At 41.5% G+C, this 20,534-nt stretch overlaps 1 protein-coding gene across 1 annotated transcript in view; it reads right to left on the bottom strand.

Annotated features, from left to right (window-relative positions):
• The window catches only part of TSPAN7 (tetraspanin 7), a 145,262-nt gene that overhangs the window by 14,180 nt on the left and 110,548 nt on the right, over nucleotides 1-20,534 (bottom strand). The window contains exons 2-6 of the mRNA XM_084843937.1: nucleotides 16,887-17,075; nucleotides 10,869-10,943; nucleotides 7,988-8,083; nucleotides 6,266-6,421; nucleotides 1,153-1,236 (exon numbers count right to left, since the gene is read on the bottom strand). Coding sequence (XP_084700063.1) covers nucleotides 1,153-1,236; nucleotides 6,266-6,421; nucleotides 7,988-8,083; nucleotides 10,869-10,943; nucleotides 16,887-17,075 — 600 coding nt within the window. The remainder of the gene's footprint in view (nucleotides 1-1,152; nucleotides 1,237-6,265; nucleotides 6,422-7,987; nucleotides 8,084-10,868; nucleotides 10,944-16,886; nucleotides 17,076-20,534) is intronic.

Raw genomic sequence — 20,534 nt, forward strand, 5'->3', positions numbered from 1 at the left:
TCAGTGGTTGGGACATAGACTTGAATTACTGTGATGTTGAATGGTTTGCCTTGGATCGCTACTGAGATCATTCTATCGTTTTTGAGATTGTACCCCAGTACTGCTAGCTATTACCAAATGTGTGAATTTCCATAAGTTAACTATCTGTTGAGTAAAGAAGTATTTGCTTTGCCTTTCCTGTACCGACTACCAATCAATATTACTGGGTGACACAGATATCTAGTATATTATTTAAGCATTTAAGTTCTTAAAGTGCCTAAGCTAAAAAAAACCCCAACCCAGATGGTTTAAAATAATGTTAGTGCATTGGGTTTGTGTTCCTCAAGGTGCCGCCTAATTTGTTTAGAAAAAGAGGGTGCAGTTGATGTACAGAGTGCCGTTCCTTTTGGGCAGGGGGTTGGACTAAATGGCCTTTAGTATCTTTCAACTATGGATTGTGTTAAAGTGACTAGTATTAGTTTAACTTAATTTAGATCTGCACACTGTTCTGACATAATCATAGCAACAAACTGGAGTTAATCCCTCTCTGTTTACAGCTAGAGAAATTAAATTAATAAGGAGAGAGGAAAGGCCTCATCTCACAAATTCTCAAAGAAAACAGCATCATTAGCATATTGCATTGTCTTTAACATTTAGATGCAGCATTTACATAAAATGCATTTTTATTTATAACACATTGTAATGTTTTGGGTCTCATCGAAAATTGAAATAATTTAACTGTTGATGGCCCCAAATATGAACCCTCAAATAGGAGGAATCAGGCATATGCTTTCGTTTTAAAGATGATGGCTCTTGGAACTGGATATTCCCTTTACGTAAAAGACAGCTCAGGGCTGTGAAAACCCTATGCAAACCATGGATCAACTATTTGGCATGTGAGTTGTTTACGCTCCATTTAAGCCAGTGCTTTATTAGGTTAACCTTTATTTGACCCAATGGAAGGGTACTTTTTTTTCCTTGAGGCAGTCATTAGTTGGGCTGTAACTGATATTCCCAAGGAGAAACTCCATTTAAGTTGGAAAAAGAAAAATCAATGAACGGATGACCTAAGAACTAATGAGCAGTCTGAGGTCTGTCCCTCACCCTAATCTTTCCCCAAAGCTGAAGAAATAAGCAAACACACCTTGCTTTCAAAGCACTAAAACTGTATACCTGTGAGAATGCAATTCCGAATGCCACTCCAGCTATGATCCCCATATTTGTCTCCATAAAACTGGTCACCAGATCATAACAGCCCTGAAAAAACAAAGGCAGATAATTACTCTCTGAAGGGATATCCACTTGCCTCTGTTTTAATGTTCATTCAGCCAAGGATTAGGACAGTTTGACATTAATTTCAACATCACAAAATATATTAATGAACAAGAGATTGAAACAGGGAGGAGTGAATTTGATACTGTTTATAAGTTTATAAAACATTACGTTTTAGGGTATGGCTAAAATCATGTAACTTTATTCAAAGGAACATTTTAACATTAAAATTTATACCTTGATAAAGCAGAAAGAATCCCAGTCTAAAAAAGATGTATAAATATGTCTAAATAAAAATATGATTTGATATAGAAGAAACACACACAGACAGAATCACACACACAAATCCATGGTGGAATATTTAGAATGTATTATATAATCATGCCTCAGATATAAGCTAAGAAGGCTTGCTGATGCACTGAGTTTAGGAGCAGTATTTTTAATGGGTGGTCAGACAGTTCCTAAGGGGGAAAAAAAGTTACAGTATTCGTTTGAACGAAGTCTTTGGGTGTCTCTGCATTAGCAAAACCCCCGCATCCTTACTGGGCTTTCTGCTTTTGGTTTCTTTATGGGATTAGGAGGGGCTCCTTTACATAGCAGACACGTGGTTTGTATAGAGGAAGCGCCTCCCTCCCTTCCTCCCTCCCTGGCATGTGTGCAAAGAGCAGGGGGGGAGGAGTCTTGTTTTCGTCACTTAACTTGTGCTGTACTGTTTCCTCACAGCTCCCAGGAAAGCAACAACTTACTTCTGAGCAGATGTAAGATTGTGCTATAAGTCTGCAACCCTAGGCACACTTACTTGGGAGTAAGCCCCATTGAAGTCAAGCATTTACATGGCGGACACATGGTCTGAATTGAAAAAAGTCCTTCCTCGGCAAGTCCATAGCGCTATGCTGGCATTTCACAATGCCGATATGTTGGGGGGGGGGGGAGGCGGGGGTAAATATTCCAGCTTATCTCCAAACTTTTTGAAAGTGGGATAAATGGGAAAAGGTGTGGAAGGTGTCCTGGAGGTTGACAACATCGTGTAAAGGACTCGTAAACTTCAGTGAGTGGCCAATCACGAGCATGCAATAAATCACTCGTGACACTCTCTGTCTTGTGCAGTCAAGCGCAGCCATCTATGCTGCACTTGACTGCCAGATGCTATCTGTGCTGCCCTCAAGACTGAGGTCACATGCAAATTTTTGATCCTAATTTTGGGATCTTGACTAAGACCTTATCACCCTTTACAACAGTAATCAAGTTTTGTGCTCGAAATAACACTTTCCGTCCATAGCTAAGTGAAACTTTAGTTTGTGTTTTTTTGCTTTCTATGCCTGACTCTGTACCTAATCCAGTGTTTCTCAGTAAATACAGCATGATTACTTAAGTATCTTATGTCTTGCCTGGATGGTTTGAAGGATATATTACCTTGTGCCTTGTCTAAAAATACTGCCGATGTGTATGCTGCTGGATGGTTATAGTAACTGAGGGGTGATCCAATGATGGCCACACAGTTCAAGGAGCACTGCTGTCGCCATTTTGTGTGTCACCTCACAAGTACATTGTGTCAAAAGCCTACATTTTGTCTGGGAAGGTGAGCTAGTAAGCATCTAGAAAACTAGGTCAAAGTGCTCATGAATGTTTCCTGCTGAAACTCCCTCCCCCGCCCTGAAATGGATGAGGGAGTATCCGCAACTTCTGTACCCTGGAGTGGGACCTCCTGAAAATGTTAATGCTCAGTCTTCCTCCTAACCTAATCAAAGCAACAGTGTATCACCTATCAGTTGGCTATGGAGGGCCCTGAGATTTCAATAACCTTTACAAGGTTTACTTTAACTCTACCTCATGCCTAGACCAGACCCCCTCTATTTTTAATCAGGAACAAGACAATCATCTTTCATTTTTTCCACCTAGAAATCACCATTCCAGGACAACTCTACTCTTTTGTGGGTCTTCACAATGAGTGAGTCTCCCCACTTCCCCAAGTTTCCCCAGTGTGTCCTTTGTGAATTTTACTGGCAGACACTCTGCCCAAGGTTTTGGGCTCCTGGCTGGGCGCCTGTTCTTGCATCTCTGAACCTCCAAAGCCAAGTGATTCCAGAAGAAATATTGGTGGCCTAACTTATCCTGGACTTCCAGCCCTGAGGGCTCCTTTTCTGCAGTCGCACTTCCTGTGAACATCATCAGGCAAAGCTTTATCATGGCTGAGGAGAGCCTCTTCTTTTTAGCTTCTCTTTGGATTTTGCCCTGTCTCTCCCCCGACCCACCATCCCCCTTCAGACAGAGAATGAGGAAGGAAAGGTATAACGCTCTCTGCATGCGTGTATGTCAGTTCTTCCTCCTGCCAGTTTTCAATTCCCTCTCCTTTTCTCCAAAAGCCTAAGCAGTGACAGTGCAACCTCCTTGGGAGCATAACTTCGCTTCCTCCTCTCCCTCTCCAATCTCTGGGACAGCCTTCACAGTTAACTATTAAACTGCCATTTTGTATGCTTTCTAAATAAAACTCAATTCCGGGGAAAGCTCTGATCTCATCTCTGTTGCTCCCCTGAATATCTTACAAGGGCACTCCGCCACCTTGAGTTAACAAACTGAAGTTACTCATGTTGTACTCCTTTGTATTCGGTAAATATGCTAATTTCTGGGCGAGCTCTACCAGAAAGAGAACAGTCTGTTCTCCAGCAGAATCAAGCAAGTGTTGCATGGGGAAACAGTTCCCCTAGCATATTTAAATTGAATTCCCCCCAGTTATTCATGTTCTGGAAGGGCTTATTCCTAGAACATGGAGAAGTAGTTGCAGATCTACCACTCTGCTTTTTAAACAAGAGGTGGGTTAAAGCCAATGAATGATTAAGTACTGGTAAAGACACTTCTATGAACTTGAGCACACTCCGGGAGAGAGCGGAAGACAGGAAGGTCTGGCGTGCTATGGTCCATGGGGTCACGAAGAGTCGGACACGACTTAACGACTTGAACAACAACAACAACAAAAGACTCCTATACCAAAACCCTATACATGGACTTCTGACCCCAAGGTCTGATCCTAAGGGTTCTAGAGAGTGAATTCCATCAGATCATACCTTGGGGTCTGAATTCCACCAGAATTCCACCTGATGGAATTCTGACAACAAGATGCCCTAGCTTGGGGTCTCACTAACTTCAATGGGACTATGAGGCTGAAGCAGTGTAAGGGATATGAAGGATGAAAACAAAGCAAAGCCAACATTCATGCTATTATAATCACTCTCAACCTCTTTGCCACTTGGAAAATATTTTTGAAACTCATCATCATAATTCAGCATTACTTGTAGTCTATTCCACCTGTCTGTTTAATTACTTTTCCTGCACTATATATTTGCACATAGGCTGCAAAATTATCAACAAAATTACCTGACAAAATATGTCTCTTCTAAGAACATGCTCTAATTAATGCACTAACACCTTATTTCACACTATACAACTATTCCCTTATTAATATTTTAGAGAGAGGAAATTGACTCGTCAGTAATGCATTCTTAAGGTGAGACACATTGTACTGATGCCAGTTAAATCTCTTGGCACCATTCTGTAAGTAAAGCATTATGTCTAAATCTACCACAAGAGATGACAGACAGCAAAAATCTGTATGGATAATCCATAAACCACTGCAACCTATCTTATATCTGCACTGAATCCAGGTTTATCCCTGTGAGAAATCAGCCTTACTCTACTGGATCAGAGCTCTTGTGTGGTCTTTAGTCTAGCTTTGGGAGCTGGGACAGTAGGACAAGTATTGGCAAAGACAACCTGTGGCTTTTGTTTGGCGAGGCAAGTGTGAATAATCAAACATGGTGGAACCTGGCAGGAGTCAGGGGAGGGAAAGGAGAGACCAAAGAGATCCTCCAGCTGTTACAGCTGCCCTTCTCTGAGGAAGTTTTGACTCAGTGTTATACAACTAGTAACATATAGGACAGGCTTCCCCAACCTGCTGTTGTCCAGATGTTTGGGACTATAACGTGCAGCATTCCTGACCTTGCTGGCTGGGGCTGATGGGAGTTGTTATGTATTCTGGGCGGGGGCTACTGTGCATTAGTTAATGTTTTGAACCTTGGCAACTCTTGTAGAGTTGGGAGTAGCAGCAGTGGGTGGGGCTTCTGCTAAGTTCTGCAGTTCTGTGTGTGATAAATAAAGGACAGTTGTGTTTGAGGCCAGCTGAGTCTTACAGTAATTCCCTCTACCTATACAACAGGAGTGGAAGGCCAAAACATCTGGAGGGCACCATAGGCTGCCATTCTTTTGCCTCTCCTGCAAATCTAAGGAAGGACCAATAATAGAAAAGAAATTCTGTTCCTGTATGAAAGGAAGATACTGTTTTTTGTATGTTGCACAAACTGTGAGTTATATAAAAGCATGAAACCATATTTTCTACACGTTTATTCAGCCAGTTTGCTCTCACTCATACTCACTAGGATGCCATGGCTTCTGCAATCCCTTTTGGTTCGAGGGCTAATTTTTCTTGTGTTCTGCCTGCAGCTCTACAACTCCAGTAACATTATAGCAGGTGCAGTAAATATACTCAAGGAAGCATAGTGCATATGGCAATCATACCTATTTTCTCAGTTCAGGCAGTCCATTAGCATTCCAGTAGATGACACACCTTTCAGAAGACGAGTTGATAAATGCAGGGGGGCAGGAAGCACAGATGAGGAAGATGTCATGACTGACATAACTATCAAGGTTATCTGAATCTATAGCTGCATTCTTCAGCTTTGTCAGCCCTATCTCTATGGAGGAAGTTTTACCCATGATGAGAGTTATGGGTATGGAAAGTTAGGTCAGAAATCACTGGTAGAGGCAATTAATGGAGGTATATGAGAAACATCTCTTTTCTGCTGGTATTTGAGAAACATCAGCTCTAGAATGCTGCCAAGTAGCTGGCTGAAAGGGTAAGATGGCTGCCCATTCTCCAGGCGTCATCTTTTCAGTACATTTCTCATCTCGTTACAGAGCAACCACATGAAAAAAATATACAAGTACCCAAAGGGGCCCATACCTTCTGGTTTATTTTGGTAGGAGCAATGGTCGCGTTGCGCAGGTCCAGAGGATTACAGTCAGTAGTGTTCATGCAACAGCTTATGGGGATGCCGTGTTCATTAAAATAAGGGCTAGTGTGCCAGTTGGTGTAGTTCTGGACACCACAGCATCTCAGCTAAAAAGAAAGAGGAAGGACCATAAGAGTAAAATAGTTAAGAACATAAGAAAAGCAATGCTGGATCAGACCAAGGGTCCATCTAGTCCACAGTTACCCAAAGCAGGGAACATTTTGTGTTCTTCACCTCAGCCAATGGGAAGAATCCAACAGCGTCCAGCTGCTAGAGCTATTTATGTTGCGCAAGCGGAAACCAATGCTTGTGCAATGCCAATGCTTGTGCAATGTCAGTAGCACAATGCAACGGATTTCCTGGGAAACCCACCATGTAGCGAGTGCTACTGATGTTGCATAAGTGTTGGTTTCCACTAGTGCAATCTAAATGGTGCTAGCAGCCTGACACTGTTGGATCCTTTCCTAACTAAATAATTACCTCAAAAAGTGAGATAACCCCTCCCTTTTCTGAAAACATCATCCTATTATAGCATCATCAGTATGCATGGCACGTTACAGAGCAGCAAACTCAAGGAGAGGCCCTTGCCTTGAGCTTTCAGTCTAAAATTCAACAAAGGCAGAGGAGGACACTGAGAAAGAGGAGGAGTTTGAGCCTCCTGTATATGCAAGGCTCTGATTTGCAGCCTTCACCTTTAGCAAAAGCGGCTTTGGGATACCTTCCTGGACCTTCTGCATGCAAAGCACGTGCTCTGCTGCCACTGAGCTACAGCCCTTCCCCAGAGAGTGGCACCTTTACAATAAACAACTATATCAAACTTCTGGGATTCTTGAACAGAGATAACATAGGAAGGCTTAAACTAGGGGTGGGGAACCTCAGGCCTGGGGTCCCACTCTGGCCCTCTGGGGTTCCCCAGATGGCCCCACCTCTCTCCCCTGGCCCCACCCCCTTCTCCTCAACCACTGGTCCCTTGGTGATTTCCCAGCCCTTGTGCAGTTTTTTTTCCCATTCTAAAAAGTTGAAACTCCTCTCCTAAGGCTCAGTTACTGGCAGCAAGACCTTTAAGCTAAAATATGCTGGTTCTTTTGGTATTTTGACCCTGCCCCTTTTGCCTTTGGCCCCACCCACCACTGAAATATGACCCCCAAGAGTATCTCTGAAATGGAATTTGGACCTCGGGCTGAAAAGTGGTTGTGCACCCCTGGCTTAAACATTCAAGAGCTACTTTGGAAAATGCTTATCAACTAAGACACGGAAACACAGGTTGGGGACATGCACCCTAAAACAGATTAAAATGTTAGGAAAAATGGTTACTCTTGAACATTAACACTGAGAATAAATGGTCCTTAAAATATCAAGTAATTATAAATAGGCATTTAAAAGCACTACATTTCTAAACAGCTTGCTTTAGACATCTGATTCTCCCAGCTCAAAATTAGCAAGAGCTTCCAGTAAAGGCTACTGTAGTGAAAACCAGGTCTTACATATCTGAGATATGTCAGTGCTAGGTAGAAAAAACGATGTGAATGGAATAAGGAAAACAGCTATGTAGATAATTCCAACCTATTTCTTCTGTTGAATCCACAGAAAACATTTAGAGCCATTACAATTCTCTCGTTGCAATCAAAGAAGAGCATCAGCTTTGGTCTTAGGTGGAGCAACCCTGAACTTACACTCTCTTGTACGTCATCCACTGCATGGCTCTTCTCATCGTTTCCATTGTAATTCTGGATGGCTTCAGTGTATGTCCTAAGGAAAGTGTCCTTAATCTAAAGGAGAATTTAAACAACATGGTAAGCTACTTTGGGCTGACACACAGAACAGACTTTCCAGTGCTTAAGTTCTCCACCTGAATGAGTCTCCTCCACCCCACTGCCAACAACAGGAAAATGATTTTAAAAGGAATGTATGGTTTTAGACAGGGAATAGGGGCAAAAGAAGGAAGTACGTTACTTCTGTCATTCCTCCTCAAATGTACATTCAGCAATGACAAAAGTTATCTTAGAGCGCTCTCTAGTTCTTTGTGTTGGTACTTACTGCTCAGGGCTGTAAGTTAAATCTTCCATTCATTATGCAGAGGGAAGAGTCAAGAAGTCAGAGGCATCAGGTGAAAAACAGAAATGAAATATGGCAATGGAAGAAAGGGACAAAGGGATCAGGCTGGCTATTCAGCTATCCTGATAGCAGTTTCTAACCTCATTTCTCTGAATTAACTAGGTTTTCTAGAGAACTGAGCCATTTGCTTGAAAATGCACCACCCCACACTATCAGACTAGCAACAATGCAAATGTGGAATTTGTATCACAGACAGAATTCAGCTTGCTTAGAGTCCCAGATTTTTTTAAAAGCAAGCTTTCAGCCCTTCTATGGCTTCAAAGATAAGTTTGAAAATGCAAGGGCAATGTCTTCTAAATTTGGAGAAGCAAGACAGAAGTGATTATTTTCAGGATGCTTCCAGATGGAGGGTTTCTACTGGTAGCAACCACAAAGCACTGTGCAGCGTTTCCGTCAGTTTCTCCTTCATGCAGGGGTGGGCAACTTGTGGCCTTCCAGATGTTTTTGCCTACAACTCCCAGACTCCTTCCCCACTGGCTCTGCTAGTTAGGGCTGATGGGAACTGTAGCCAAAGCATCTGGAGGGCTGCAAGTTGCTCACCCTTCCCTTAATGGATTTTCTGCGTTAAGAGAAAAGACAGAAGTAAGTAGCTGTAAGGAAACACAAGAAAATCACGAGTAGAAGACAACAACATCTGGATGCCCTGTAAACTTCCATGAATGACCCAGGATGATGGCACCATAAAAGCCTGGTCTGGAAGCATCTTCAGTCCCTTGCCCCTGCAAAGTTCCTTAAGCCCTTGGCATGATGAGAAGAAGCAGAAAAAGTATTGCAAAGAACCACACATGGGAAACTTTGCTTAATTGGCACCACTTCTCCTGCTTTCGTAATTCAGCTTTCTTCTGCCTAAATTATTACAGTGAAGAATTTTGATGTGTTTTTTTAAAAACCACAAACCATGTACAATTCTAAGTTGAAGCTGTCATTGTTGTAAACGATATCTTTGAAAGTAAGAGGGATTCCGCTTCAAATGTACCTTTTGCTCCCTGCTGACAGTGAAATTGGAGGCAGAAAAGGGAAGAAAAAGGAAATGCCAGTCCACACAAGAATCACTGATTCACTGCAGCACAAGGTACTTTGGGGTCAGGAATGCCCCCAGGCTCAAAAAGCTCTGACACATCAGAGAGCGAAAGATGTTTGAACTCTGAAGTGGCAGATCTGCAATTTTCAGAAGAAAACTTCTGAGCTTTTTCCCACTCGTCCAAAGCAGCAACTGCACAGGAGTAACCATCAGTAGGACGGGCACCGCCTACTGGATGTGACCACATTTACCCTGTAATCACAATGGCGGCAATCATGGGATCTGTACCATGAGACAATGCAAGACAGCTGATATATCAGGCAAAAGTAGAATCTCCTGTAATTCGTTCTGCTTTGAATTCATCAGGAATGTGAACTATCCTTCTTAATGTTAGTACTTCCGTCAGTCAGATGCCATGGAAAAAACCCCACCACCAACAAAAGAATGTTACAGCTCTGAAAGGGATATATTTGAAATCAAATGGAAATCTTATTAACACTGGGAATTTCAACACAACTGTTTGGCTAGGATTCAGAAAACCACACGACGACTCCCAAAGGAAGTGTTGTGTTTCTTGAACCACAGCCCCACCCCCACCTCGAACAACATGTAATAAACAACTTTTGAGGGGTCTTTCAAAAGCAGCTTGAGATGTGGCACAGAGGTCTGCTTTTTAGAGGAAGTAAGTAAAAAAACTCCAGTGAGCTTATCCAAGCACTTGAACACACCTAAAGTAGCGGGGGGGGGGGGGGGGCCTGGCCTTTTTTTAACCTTATATCCTCTGAATAATGTTTCTGTCAGACAATTTTCAACCATACTTATGAGAAATATACCACAATACATATGAAATGGGCCAAGAGACACTCGCATTATAGACCCAAATTGTTTTCTTATTTCATTGTGTCTCACTAACCCAATTTTTACTCCCTCTTGCTCCTTCTAGCTTTGCTGTGACTTTTTAGCACAGGAAATAAGTAAGATTTACAAGGTAGCAAAGCAACAAATTTAGTTTGGCTTTGCATTCTTAGAAATCCTCTCTGCATTATACAATCAAATGCTTGTCTAGCTGAAGTAGCAGCATTTATGGAAAGAATTTAAGCTATTTTGCAGCCTTCAGCATATATAACAGGGTAAAAGAAGATCTTACATGATGAACATATAAAGAAATGTAGCTCAAAAGTAAATACTGAACAGCAAAAGCCTGGAGAGCTTTAGCTAAATCCTTTCATTTGGAATGATAACAGGTTTTTGGACTGCGCACCTTGCTGCCAAGTAAAACATCTGCATCACCCAGAATGCATATGGAACTACTGAACTCGGCAACCTAGATAATAATACCCAGTGCCCTAAGAGGCTTCCGCGAAAGCTGCTCAGAGCCATGCAGCCACCACCTTTACCAGCAAGTAATTTATACTCACCTCATGGCGAAACACAAATCCTGAAATGCCAGCCACTAGTTCAGCTAGGAAGACCAGAGACAAGAACATGGCATACTGAAAGAAAAGACCGGGGGGTGGAGAAAAGTATATAGAACAGGTTTGTCACACTGAAGAGGACTTTCATCTAATATACATAGATCTTTTAATGTAAAACAACAACTAGCCGTGATTCGCCACTGCATCCCCTCCTCCACACCCACATTCGCTATTTTTACAATCAGCGGTACATGGGAATGCAATGAACACTGGATCTACACAAACATCAATGCTACAAAAGTAACTGTTTTTGAGACTGTCAGATAATACAGAATATGTAAATATTAAAGGACATGAGGCCAGCAAAAAGCTGACTGTCAAATGATTAAGCCCTCCCTCCCCTCCTCAATATTGCAGTTGAGGTGGGAGAAGAAAGAGAGAAACCCTCAATGCGTGCTAGGAAAACAGCCTACTGCGGTGAATCAAATGAGTTTCAGGGATAATCCCATTCTTCAGGGGCCACTATGAAAACATACAAGGGTGATTCAGAAATACTTAAATCTTAAATAAAAACATGACATTGAGTAAACACACTGTTATAATATCTGTACATAATCTATCTGTATAACAGATTAAGGCTGCAATCTAGTGCTCTCTTACTTGGGAGTAAACCCCCTTTGAATACTTTTGAGTAAACATGCGTAAGGACTGCACTGCACATCAGTGACATATTGGCCTGGTTCTGATGTAATACTGAACCACGGTTCAGCATTGAGAATGAGCCTAGATGAGCCTTGCGCTTGCATGAACCCTGGCTCCTCCGGCACAACTGAGAAGATGTTGCTTCCCTTTTTGCAGCTTGTGTCATTCATTCCTGACAGACAGTGGTCAATCTTAGCTATGATTAGTGGAAACAAGCCAACTTCAAACTGTAGGTATATGTGTTTACTGTGGCTTGTTTATACTAACCGTAGTTGAGATTAAGCACAGTTTAGGGTTTGGACCTCACGCTAAACCGTGGTTAATCTAAAATGGAAGTGGAAGTTTCTGATCTCTTCTTATAGCCACTGCAGGGAAGAAGAGGGTGAGGCATGCAAACCCAGGACTCACCGTGTTTCGTCTTTGTAACACAAAACCATGGCTCAGCTTTATGTATTGACCAGCTCATTTTATAGGTTTATTTTCACACTGCCCTCAAAATATATTGAGCTTACTATAATAAACTGTTTTTCCTTGCACCTACTAAGGATTCTTCCTCCATCTATTTTCTAATCCTTTTCAAATGTCCTGAATTGCTATGGGGAATTGCTCAAATTGCTGGACAGTCTCCCCAAAGCGGTAGAGAGTCAGGTAGAATTTCTTCATTTCTGTGGAATCTCAGATTCAAATGTTAATCTTTCTGTTACTAGGCAGACGTTATCTAGTTCTGATGTATGAAGTAATTCTTTGCCAGGATGACCCTGAGGTAATAATTTGATGTTCTTCATTAGCTTGGGAAATGGAAAACCCTATTAGCATAACCTTCCCTAACTGGCCTCTGACTTACAGATTGGTCCATATCCCCTGTGTGTGTGTGTGTGCATGCGTGCGCATGCATGCACGTGAAACAAAAAGAGGTCAAGAGAAGGCAGGAAACAGAATCCCCTCACCCTCTCCAGGGTTCATTCTCCTGAGGCCTGCTTAGAAAATACATGCCAGGCTGGAGCTGCTCTGGAGCCCTGAGAACATATGGCCAATGCCATCTGAAATGGCCTGAAAACAAAGGGCTCTCATAACATGCATGTACATCTTGTGTCCTGCTTGGTAATTCTACCTTACTGCAGGGCAGAAAACTGTAGGAACAGTGTACGATAATGTGAGCTCATATTATGGAAGTCTAAGAACATAAGAGGAGCCATGCTGGATCAGACCAAAAGCCTATCTAGTCCAGCATTCTGTTCACACAGGGGCCAACCAGATACCATGAGTCAGACATGGTTGCAAAAGCACCATCCTGCTCAAGTTCCCCAGCAACTGGCATGCAGAGGCATAATGCCTACGATACTAGAGGTAATATATAGCCATCATGACTAGTAGCCAGTGACTATCGTATCCTCCATGAATTTGTCTAAGCCCTTTAAAGCCATCCAAATTGGTGGGCACCACTACATCTTGCAGTAGCAAATTCTATAGTTTTACTATGTGCTGAGTGAAGAAGTGCTTCCTTTTATCTGTACTGAATTCATTCAATGACCCCTGCTTCTAGTATTATGAGACAGGGAGAAAAAACGTTTCTCTATCCACTTTCTACACACCATGAATAATTTTATACATCTCTATCATGTCTTCCCTTTCTTGCCTTCTTTCTAAGCTAAATAGCCCCAAATGTTGTAACATTTCCTCGTAGGGGAGCTGCTCCTTGAACTTTCTGGTTGCCATTTTCTGCACTTTTTCAGCTATACAATATCCTTTTTGAAGTGCAGTGACCAGAACTATACACAGTATTCCAAAAGGGTCCACAATATAAATTTGTGTAAGGGCAGTATGATATTTGGCACTTTTATTTGCAATTCCTTTTTGAAGTATGCCCAACATGGAATTTGCATTTTTCACAGTAGCTACATAGTAGGTCAACATTTTCGTTGAATTATCCACATCAGTCCCAAGTTCGCTTTCTTGTTCAGTCAACACCAGCTCAGAACCCACCAGTGTATATGTGAAGTTGGGATTTTTTGTCCCCTTGTGCATCACTTTAAACTTGCTTTCATTTAACTGCATTTCCCACTTTAACACCCATTCTCCCAGTTTGGAGAGATCCTTCTGGAGCTCTTCGCAATCTGTTTTTGTTTTAACCACACGTTTGGTGTCATCAGCAAACCTGGCAACTTCACTGCTCACCCCTTCCTCCAGCTCATTTATGAACCAGTTAAAAAGCACTAGTCCCAATACAGATCCTTGGGGGATCTCTCTGTTTACATCCCTCCACTGAGAGAACTGTCCATTTATTCCTTTCTGTTCTTTAACCAGTTACTGATGCATAAGAGGACCTCTCCTCCTGATCGTAGTTTAAACTATCTGTGTAAACTTCTCTATAATAAGAATATAAAAATATCCCTGCTGGATTAGACATAGAAGCCTATTTAGTCCAGCATCTATTCCCCATGGTGGCCAACCTAAGGGAAACCCACAAGCAGGACAGGAGTGTAATAGCCCCCTTCTCACTCATGCTCCAAAGCAACTGGCATTCAGAGGCATGTTGCCTCTGATCTTGGAGGCAGTATAGAGCCACCATGACTAGTAGACATTGGTAGCCTTATCCTCCATGAATCTGGCTAATCCTCTTTCAAAGCCATCTGACTAATAACTACCTTTATTTTAATTTTGGCGAACTTATGTTTTCTGCTTTGTGCAGATTTTGAACTCTCAGGTGGGGTTGCATTGGGTAGGAATAAAGCTCTCAGCCCATGCCTGTATAACATTTTAACTTGCTGGTATGGATATCTGACAACACCAACTTTGTTAGGGCCAACTCAGATCAGATGATCAAAATAAACACAAGCTACGAGGAAGGACTACTTTGGTTAATTTTGGCATTAAGTCTTTTCAAGAAAGCACATAAACTAAACCATCTAGGCAAGCTCTTTTGTAAAATATAGAGGTAAACAGATACACTGTTCTGCCCCATCTGTAAAAAAAAGGGGGGGATAATAATACCTATCTTATAGGGGCGTTTGTGAACATGACAAAGAGAAAGCAACTATGGTCACTTTCCCTGAGCCCTAGAGATATTGCTGCCTTGACATTGTACTGCTATGCTGTTTTTATGGTCTATATTGTTTTAGGCTATATTCTGGTGTTTTATTGACTTTGTATTTTTATTGGATTTTAAATTATGTTTTATTGCATTTTTTTGGAACCCACCTTGTAAATTTCTCTGAGACTATCAGGCACGATATCAACAGTTTAAAATAAATGAATGCATTGGGATATAGTGGGCACTAAATCAAAACAACTGGGAAACATACATCTCTTGGGCAGAAAGAAAACCCTAAGAAGGGGATGATTCAGCTTAGGTGGGATATTTTGTTTTGTAGAAGCATGCCAAAGAAGAAAGACCAGGCATAACTTGATCTGCAACAAACAAACCCTGAAATAAACATTTATTTTTATTCAGAGACATTTAAAACAAAAAGAGTAAGGAAGGACTAAAATCACAATTGAGCCATGATTCCAAGCATGGAAATGAATTGCAGTTGATCCATTGGAACTTGCTTTCACAGGATGGCCGCGACCTCCAGGGCCTCATGCAAACAATGTGTGCAAACTCACGGCTTTCTGCAGCGTTTTCTCTGCCAGCTGGCTCACTGGTGGTTTGTTTAATTCTCAGTTTGCTCAAGCAAACTAGCTGGGAGCTGCTGCCAGGGAAAACTCTGCAAAAATCTGCCAGGATGCACATGTTGATTTCTTCTGTGTGGACCTCAGGACTGCAACCAAAATGTTTATGGATTAGCAGAAGTAACCCTGACAACCCAAGGACACAAATTTGGGTACGCTTGTAGTTTTTCCCTCACCACTATCTATCTTATTATTTTTGCACTTGACAATAAACACAATTTTTCCTTTTCCCGTGTCTGTGATGGAAACCTAAGCAAATGTGCATATTTGATTTTTTAAAGTCTCTTCTGCTTTCTACTAGTCTGCATTAACCTCGTTTACACAAGCATGCCAATTTGTTGAGGCTCAAGGTACTTTTACAGTGCAATCGTATCCACCAGTGTGGGAGTAAGCCCCCCTGGTTTCAGTGGGGCTTCCTCTCAGGAAAATGTGTATAGGATTGCAACCTTAGTATTATTTACTCCTGATGGACTTCTAAAAAAACACACACTGTGGTTGTTTAACTCAGTTGTTTCTTCCACAAACATGGTTTATTTAAAATTCAAAATTTCTCTGGAAATCTTAACAAATTGGAATATTTAATGACAGTAACTGACATCATTGCACCTTAGCCCCCATAATTCTCTGATTCTAACCTATTTTTGTGAAATTAGAATTGAACCTATTTGTAAGAAAATAAATTACCAAATGCCAGGAAGACACATCCAGTTTTGCACCTTATTGGCAAATGGAACTATTTCCCTTATTTTAAAGATATAGAGACCTGCAATTTACCAAGGGTTTCTTTCTAAGTTATGTTTTAAGACCCTATATATATTCAGGAAAAAAATGTGATGCGGAATGGAAATCTCGATTACATATTGCAATGCCCCCAACATTAAAAGTCTCCCTGCACATAAACCATCCGGTCAGGAAGAATATTAAGTTAGAACGCTTCTTTCCAACATGCTACCTTTCTACAGGCAGGGTATTGTTGACCTTCCAAAACCCCAAAGGACTGTACCATGTGTATGTGTGTGTGTTTTCTGAATGTGTACCTCAACCCTACATTATGGGATTATTCATATAAATCACTCCAAGGATCTTATCCCAGGAATGGAACACTTTCCTTTTTGACATCTCCTTAAATGAATACTACTACTACTACTACTAATGCAATCACACTCTGTTGCTTTGCATGCGAGTCTCTGAAACCTGGTTAAAAAGGTAAAAGGTAAAGGTGTCCCCAAGCAGTCATGTCTGACTCTAGGGTGCGGTGCTCATCCCCGTTTCTAAGCTGAAGAGCCAGCGCTGTCCAAAGATGCTTCCATGGTCATGTGGCTGGCATGACTGAACACTGAGGTGCACGGAACGCTGTTACCTTTCCCGCCGAGGCGGTACCTATTTATCTATTTGCAATTTCTTGCTTTCAAACTGCTAGGTTGGCAGGAGCTAAGACTGAAGACAGGAGCTCACTCCGTCACACAGCACTCGGGTCTCGAACTGCTGTCCTGCCAACCTTCCGGTCTGCAGTTCAGCGTCTTAACCACTAAGCCATCGCGGCCCCAATAACAAACCTGGTAACATCTATTTAAGCTTAACACCACCACCACCACCCCGCTTTAGCAATTTCCAGAATTCTAGCACCAACTTATCTGACGTACTCACCAGTTTCAGCATCCATGGGCTACCACGACATGTGGCGAAGCAACCAAACAATCCAAAGACAATAATCGTGGTACCCGTCCCAATAAGGACATAAGGGGCATTAGTGGAGTTTTCAGCAATGAGAGAGATATATGTGCCTAAAGTCAGCTTCCCCCAGACACCAACAGCAAGAAGGATAACACCAGTTATCTAGAAAATAAGAAGTAGAAAAAAGGTATAGTCAGAAGTTATAAGGATCAATATCCTGCAATACTGAACTATTTAAAGACTATTTAAAGCCTAACAGAATTGCTGTTGTGGCAACAAAACAAAATAAATCCCACTATTAGCTCTGCAGGAGCTGACAGGACAAATGGCCCTTGCCTGTTTGTGGGCATGTAGCAAGCAGTACTAAAAGTCAAAGTTCCACAGCAAATAAACAGCAACCCACATAGCCATTTTGGAGAACACAAGTATCTAGTGTACTCATGGGCCTTACACCAAATTCTTTTGACATATTCTTCCTCATGCTTCTTGTATCATTGTATATAAAATCCTGTTAACGTGGGAGAGAATTCAGAAGAAAAATCAAAGATACATTTTGCCATTGCAAGTTTTACAGTTATGGTGGGAACTAATATTAAACAATGCTGGTTTAAGTCTCAAACGTGAAAACGGTCCAAATCTTATAACCTACAAGATAAGAAGCTCAATCCTCAATCCTTTCCTTAGAAGAACTGTGGGGAAGAAGCCGTCGTGCTCTCACAGTCCAGGAAGATTTATCTCCATGTTACATGTTATAAGAAAATAGCCCAAACACATGCCATTGTTCATGTCAACCATTACATCACAACACTGAAATACTGTATCACTCCTGACATAGATTGGTGAAATCAGGAAGCACATATATGTTCTTTGCTGACATCTAGTGGACACAATAAATTAAACAATTTCACGTATGTGCAAACACACAGGCTTTGGTCTACTTCACACATGGCATTTTACCCAAAGATGTCTGCAAGAATTTTTGTGTGGTCAGAGAACAGGGCTATTATTTCTGGTAGATTTGGTGACTGAGGCCTGCGCATCAGGTCTTCCTCTGAGAACTTTGTACACCAGGGTTACCCCACTGTTGTTTCTAAATAAACCTAGTGTCCAGACAACATATTTCCATCCATGCCTGAAAACCTCAATTACATTTTTCTCACTCCTTTCATCCCTTAACTGATGGCGCTACAATCAATTTCATGGCCCCCCACCACTGCAGTTCCCTAAAAAACAACAACACCCTAACACACCAAGAGACTGGATAACAATGCTGGAATACATGGTAGGATTGTTGTCATACACTGCTCTAACTCTCCTTTCCCCCCAGCAAAATGGGGATAACAACACTGGACCACTTTGCAGAGCTGGCATAACTCATTCTTTCTCACCCATAGCCACCCCTGCAATATGGATATAATCATGATGGACTTTATCTGCATTGCCAGGGCAATTTTTTAAATATCTGTGAACTCGGGGGCGGTGGTGATGGTGGAGAAATAACTCTATTTTTGAATGAAGTAAGACCCGAGTTAGAAAGATCATGAACTCCTGTCTTTACTGCTACCTTTTCTTTTAGGGTAGACACACTACTGCCAATCAGAGCTACTCTAAAACCCTGGCCTTCTGAATTATTTTATATGGAGCAGTGATCATTTCTCCACCAGGGAAGACCAAAAAGTGGCTTAAAAATGAACCAGGACGTTCCTTCAACAGACAATGGGTGTGCTGATCATTGTCTATGACATCATTTATTAGCCCATGCCTTAGTGGGATACATTATGGTCAAATGGGACTTGGCAGAGGGAGCATGCTGCAGGGTTTAGTAAGGCCATACTAATGGCTAAACATATTATTCTACAAGAATGGAAAGCAAATAAAATCTCAAATCACACAATTGGATTCAAGATCTTTTGACCTTAGCCACACAAGAAAAAAGGTATAATACACCAAATTACTAAAAGGAAATAGATTCTGATTAATATGGGGAAATTTTCTTGAATTAAACGCGGAGTAATGTGATCCACTGCAAAACCACCGCAGGCCCACAAACAGACATACATGACACTAAACCCTTTTATTTTATTTGTTTTGCTTTCTATGTAATTATTTATTTATCTGATTTTTGCTTAATGATTTTACTTATATAGAGGAAATCTTTAAACAATACAGGATGATATGAAGAGGGGGAATTGTAATTTAGGGGAGGGAACAGGGATGGGTGGCAGGATGGGAGAAGTGTTTGCTGTCTGCATTGCATTGAAAAATGAGGAAAAATCTAATAAACTGTTAATTTATTAGCTAAAACACTGAAAGATGGGCTGACTCAAAACAGCTGGATAGAATAGTGCCTGCACATTTTGCCTTCTATCTTAGGTTCTACAGCACTACAAACAAGCTGTGAATACAGGGATTAGGGCTCATCAGGAGGCGGTGTGTGTGCGTGGAATGCCCCCTTTCCTCTCCTCAGCAGATGCCCATAATTTTACCTACACAGGTTCCATGTCTGAAAACTGTGCAACTGCATGAACATGTTTTGAACCCAAATCGTGCAGGCAAAATAGAGACTTGCACATATTTTCCCCTACACCCGAGTGTAGGGGAGTATAGCCTATTGTTGGTTAGTCTGGTGGGTATGAATTTCAGGATAAAGTAAATGAATAAATAAAATGGTAATGTGTGTACTGTGTAACACATGCATTCATCAAGGACTTTCCAAACACATCCAGGCAGCTGCTTCCCATGCTCCCTTTGTTCAGCATTCACTTATTACTTATTACAAAGACTGGTCTGACTGCCACTTTGGTTTGGAGAAGGAAAAGCACAGAATAAGATATTTTAAGGAAATAATGCTGGCTAACATTGCAGATCACTACTAGCAAGACATCCTTTTCTAGCTAGCTTGTTTGTTGGTTCCTAATAACTATATAGGGTGCAATCCTATGCATGTTTAGACAGAAAAAGAAGTCCTAAAAGTCCCAGCATTCTCTAGCCAGTATCGCTGGCTGGGGAATGCTGGGAGTTGTAGGACTTTTTCTGTCTAAACATGCATAGGATTGCGCCCTATATGGTTATTAGGAACCAACAAACAAGCTACTCTAAACATGGATGTCCTTACTTAATTAGATTTGGAACAGACATTTCTGAACAGTGTGAGGAACCAAAGAAGTCCCTATCAAGTGTGAGGAGGAAAGTCCAAGCTCTTAAGTTTAAAACAACGAAAATGTCTGTCTCCAGCAGTTCCGTGACAAATATTTAATTCAGCATAAGTAAAATAATGGCAGCCTTTTTCCAATTCTACTCAAATAACAGCCTTCCCCAGTCTGGTACCCTCAAGATGTCTTTGACTACAGCTCCCATCAGCCTATGGCTGCTGTGATAATTTTGCTAAGAGCTCCTCTCTATTCCATCTCGTTATAAGATCCAAAAAGTATATTTTTATGCGGGGTAGAAGATGTAATCATGAAGGACAGAGGGAACAGGATATTTCTAATCATCACACCTAAAATAGAGGGCATCCCTATCAGCAGACATTGATTCTGACAGGATCAGTGCCTGAACTTTTCCTTCAGCCTTCTTCATCTCTACTCCTCCACTAACAGATGCTAGGAAAGACATCTTCCA

The sequence above is a fragment of the Heloderma suspectum genome, chromosome 3 (genome assembly GCF_057233095.1).
Source record: "Heloderma suspectum isolate Gila_16-S chromosome 3, 16-S_ref, whole genome shotgun sequence".
Lineage (NCBI taxonomy): Eukaryota > Metazoa > Chordata > Lepidosauria > Squamata > Helodermatidae > Heloderma > Heloderma suspectum.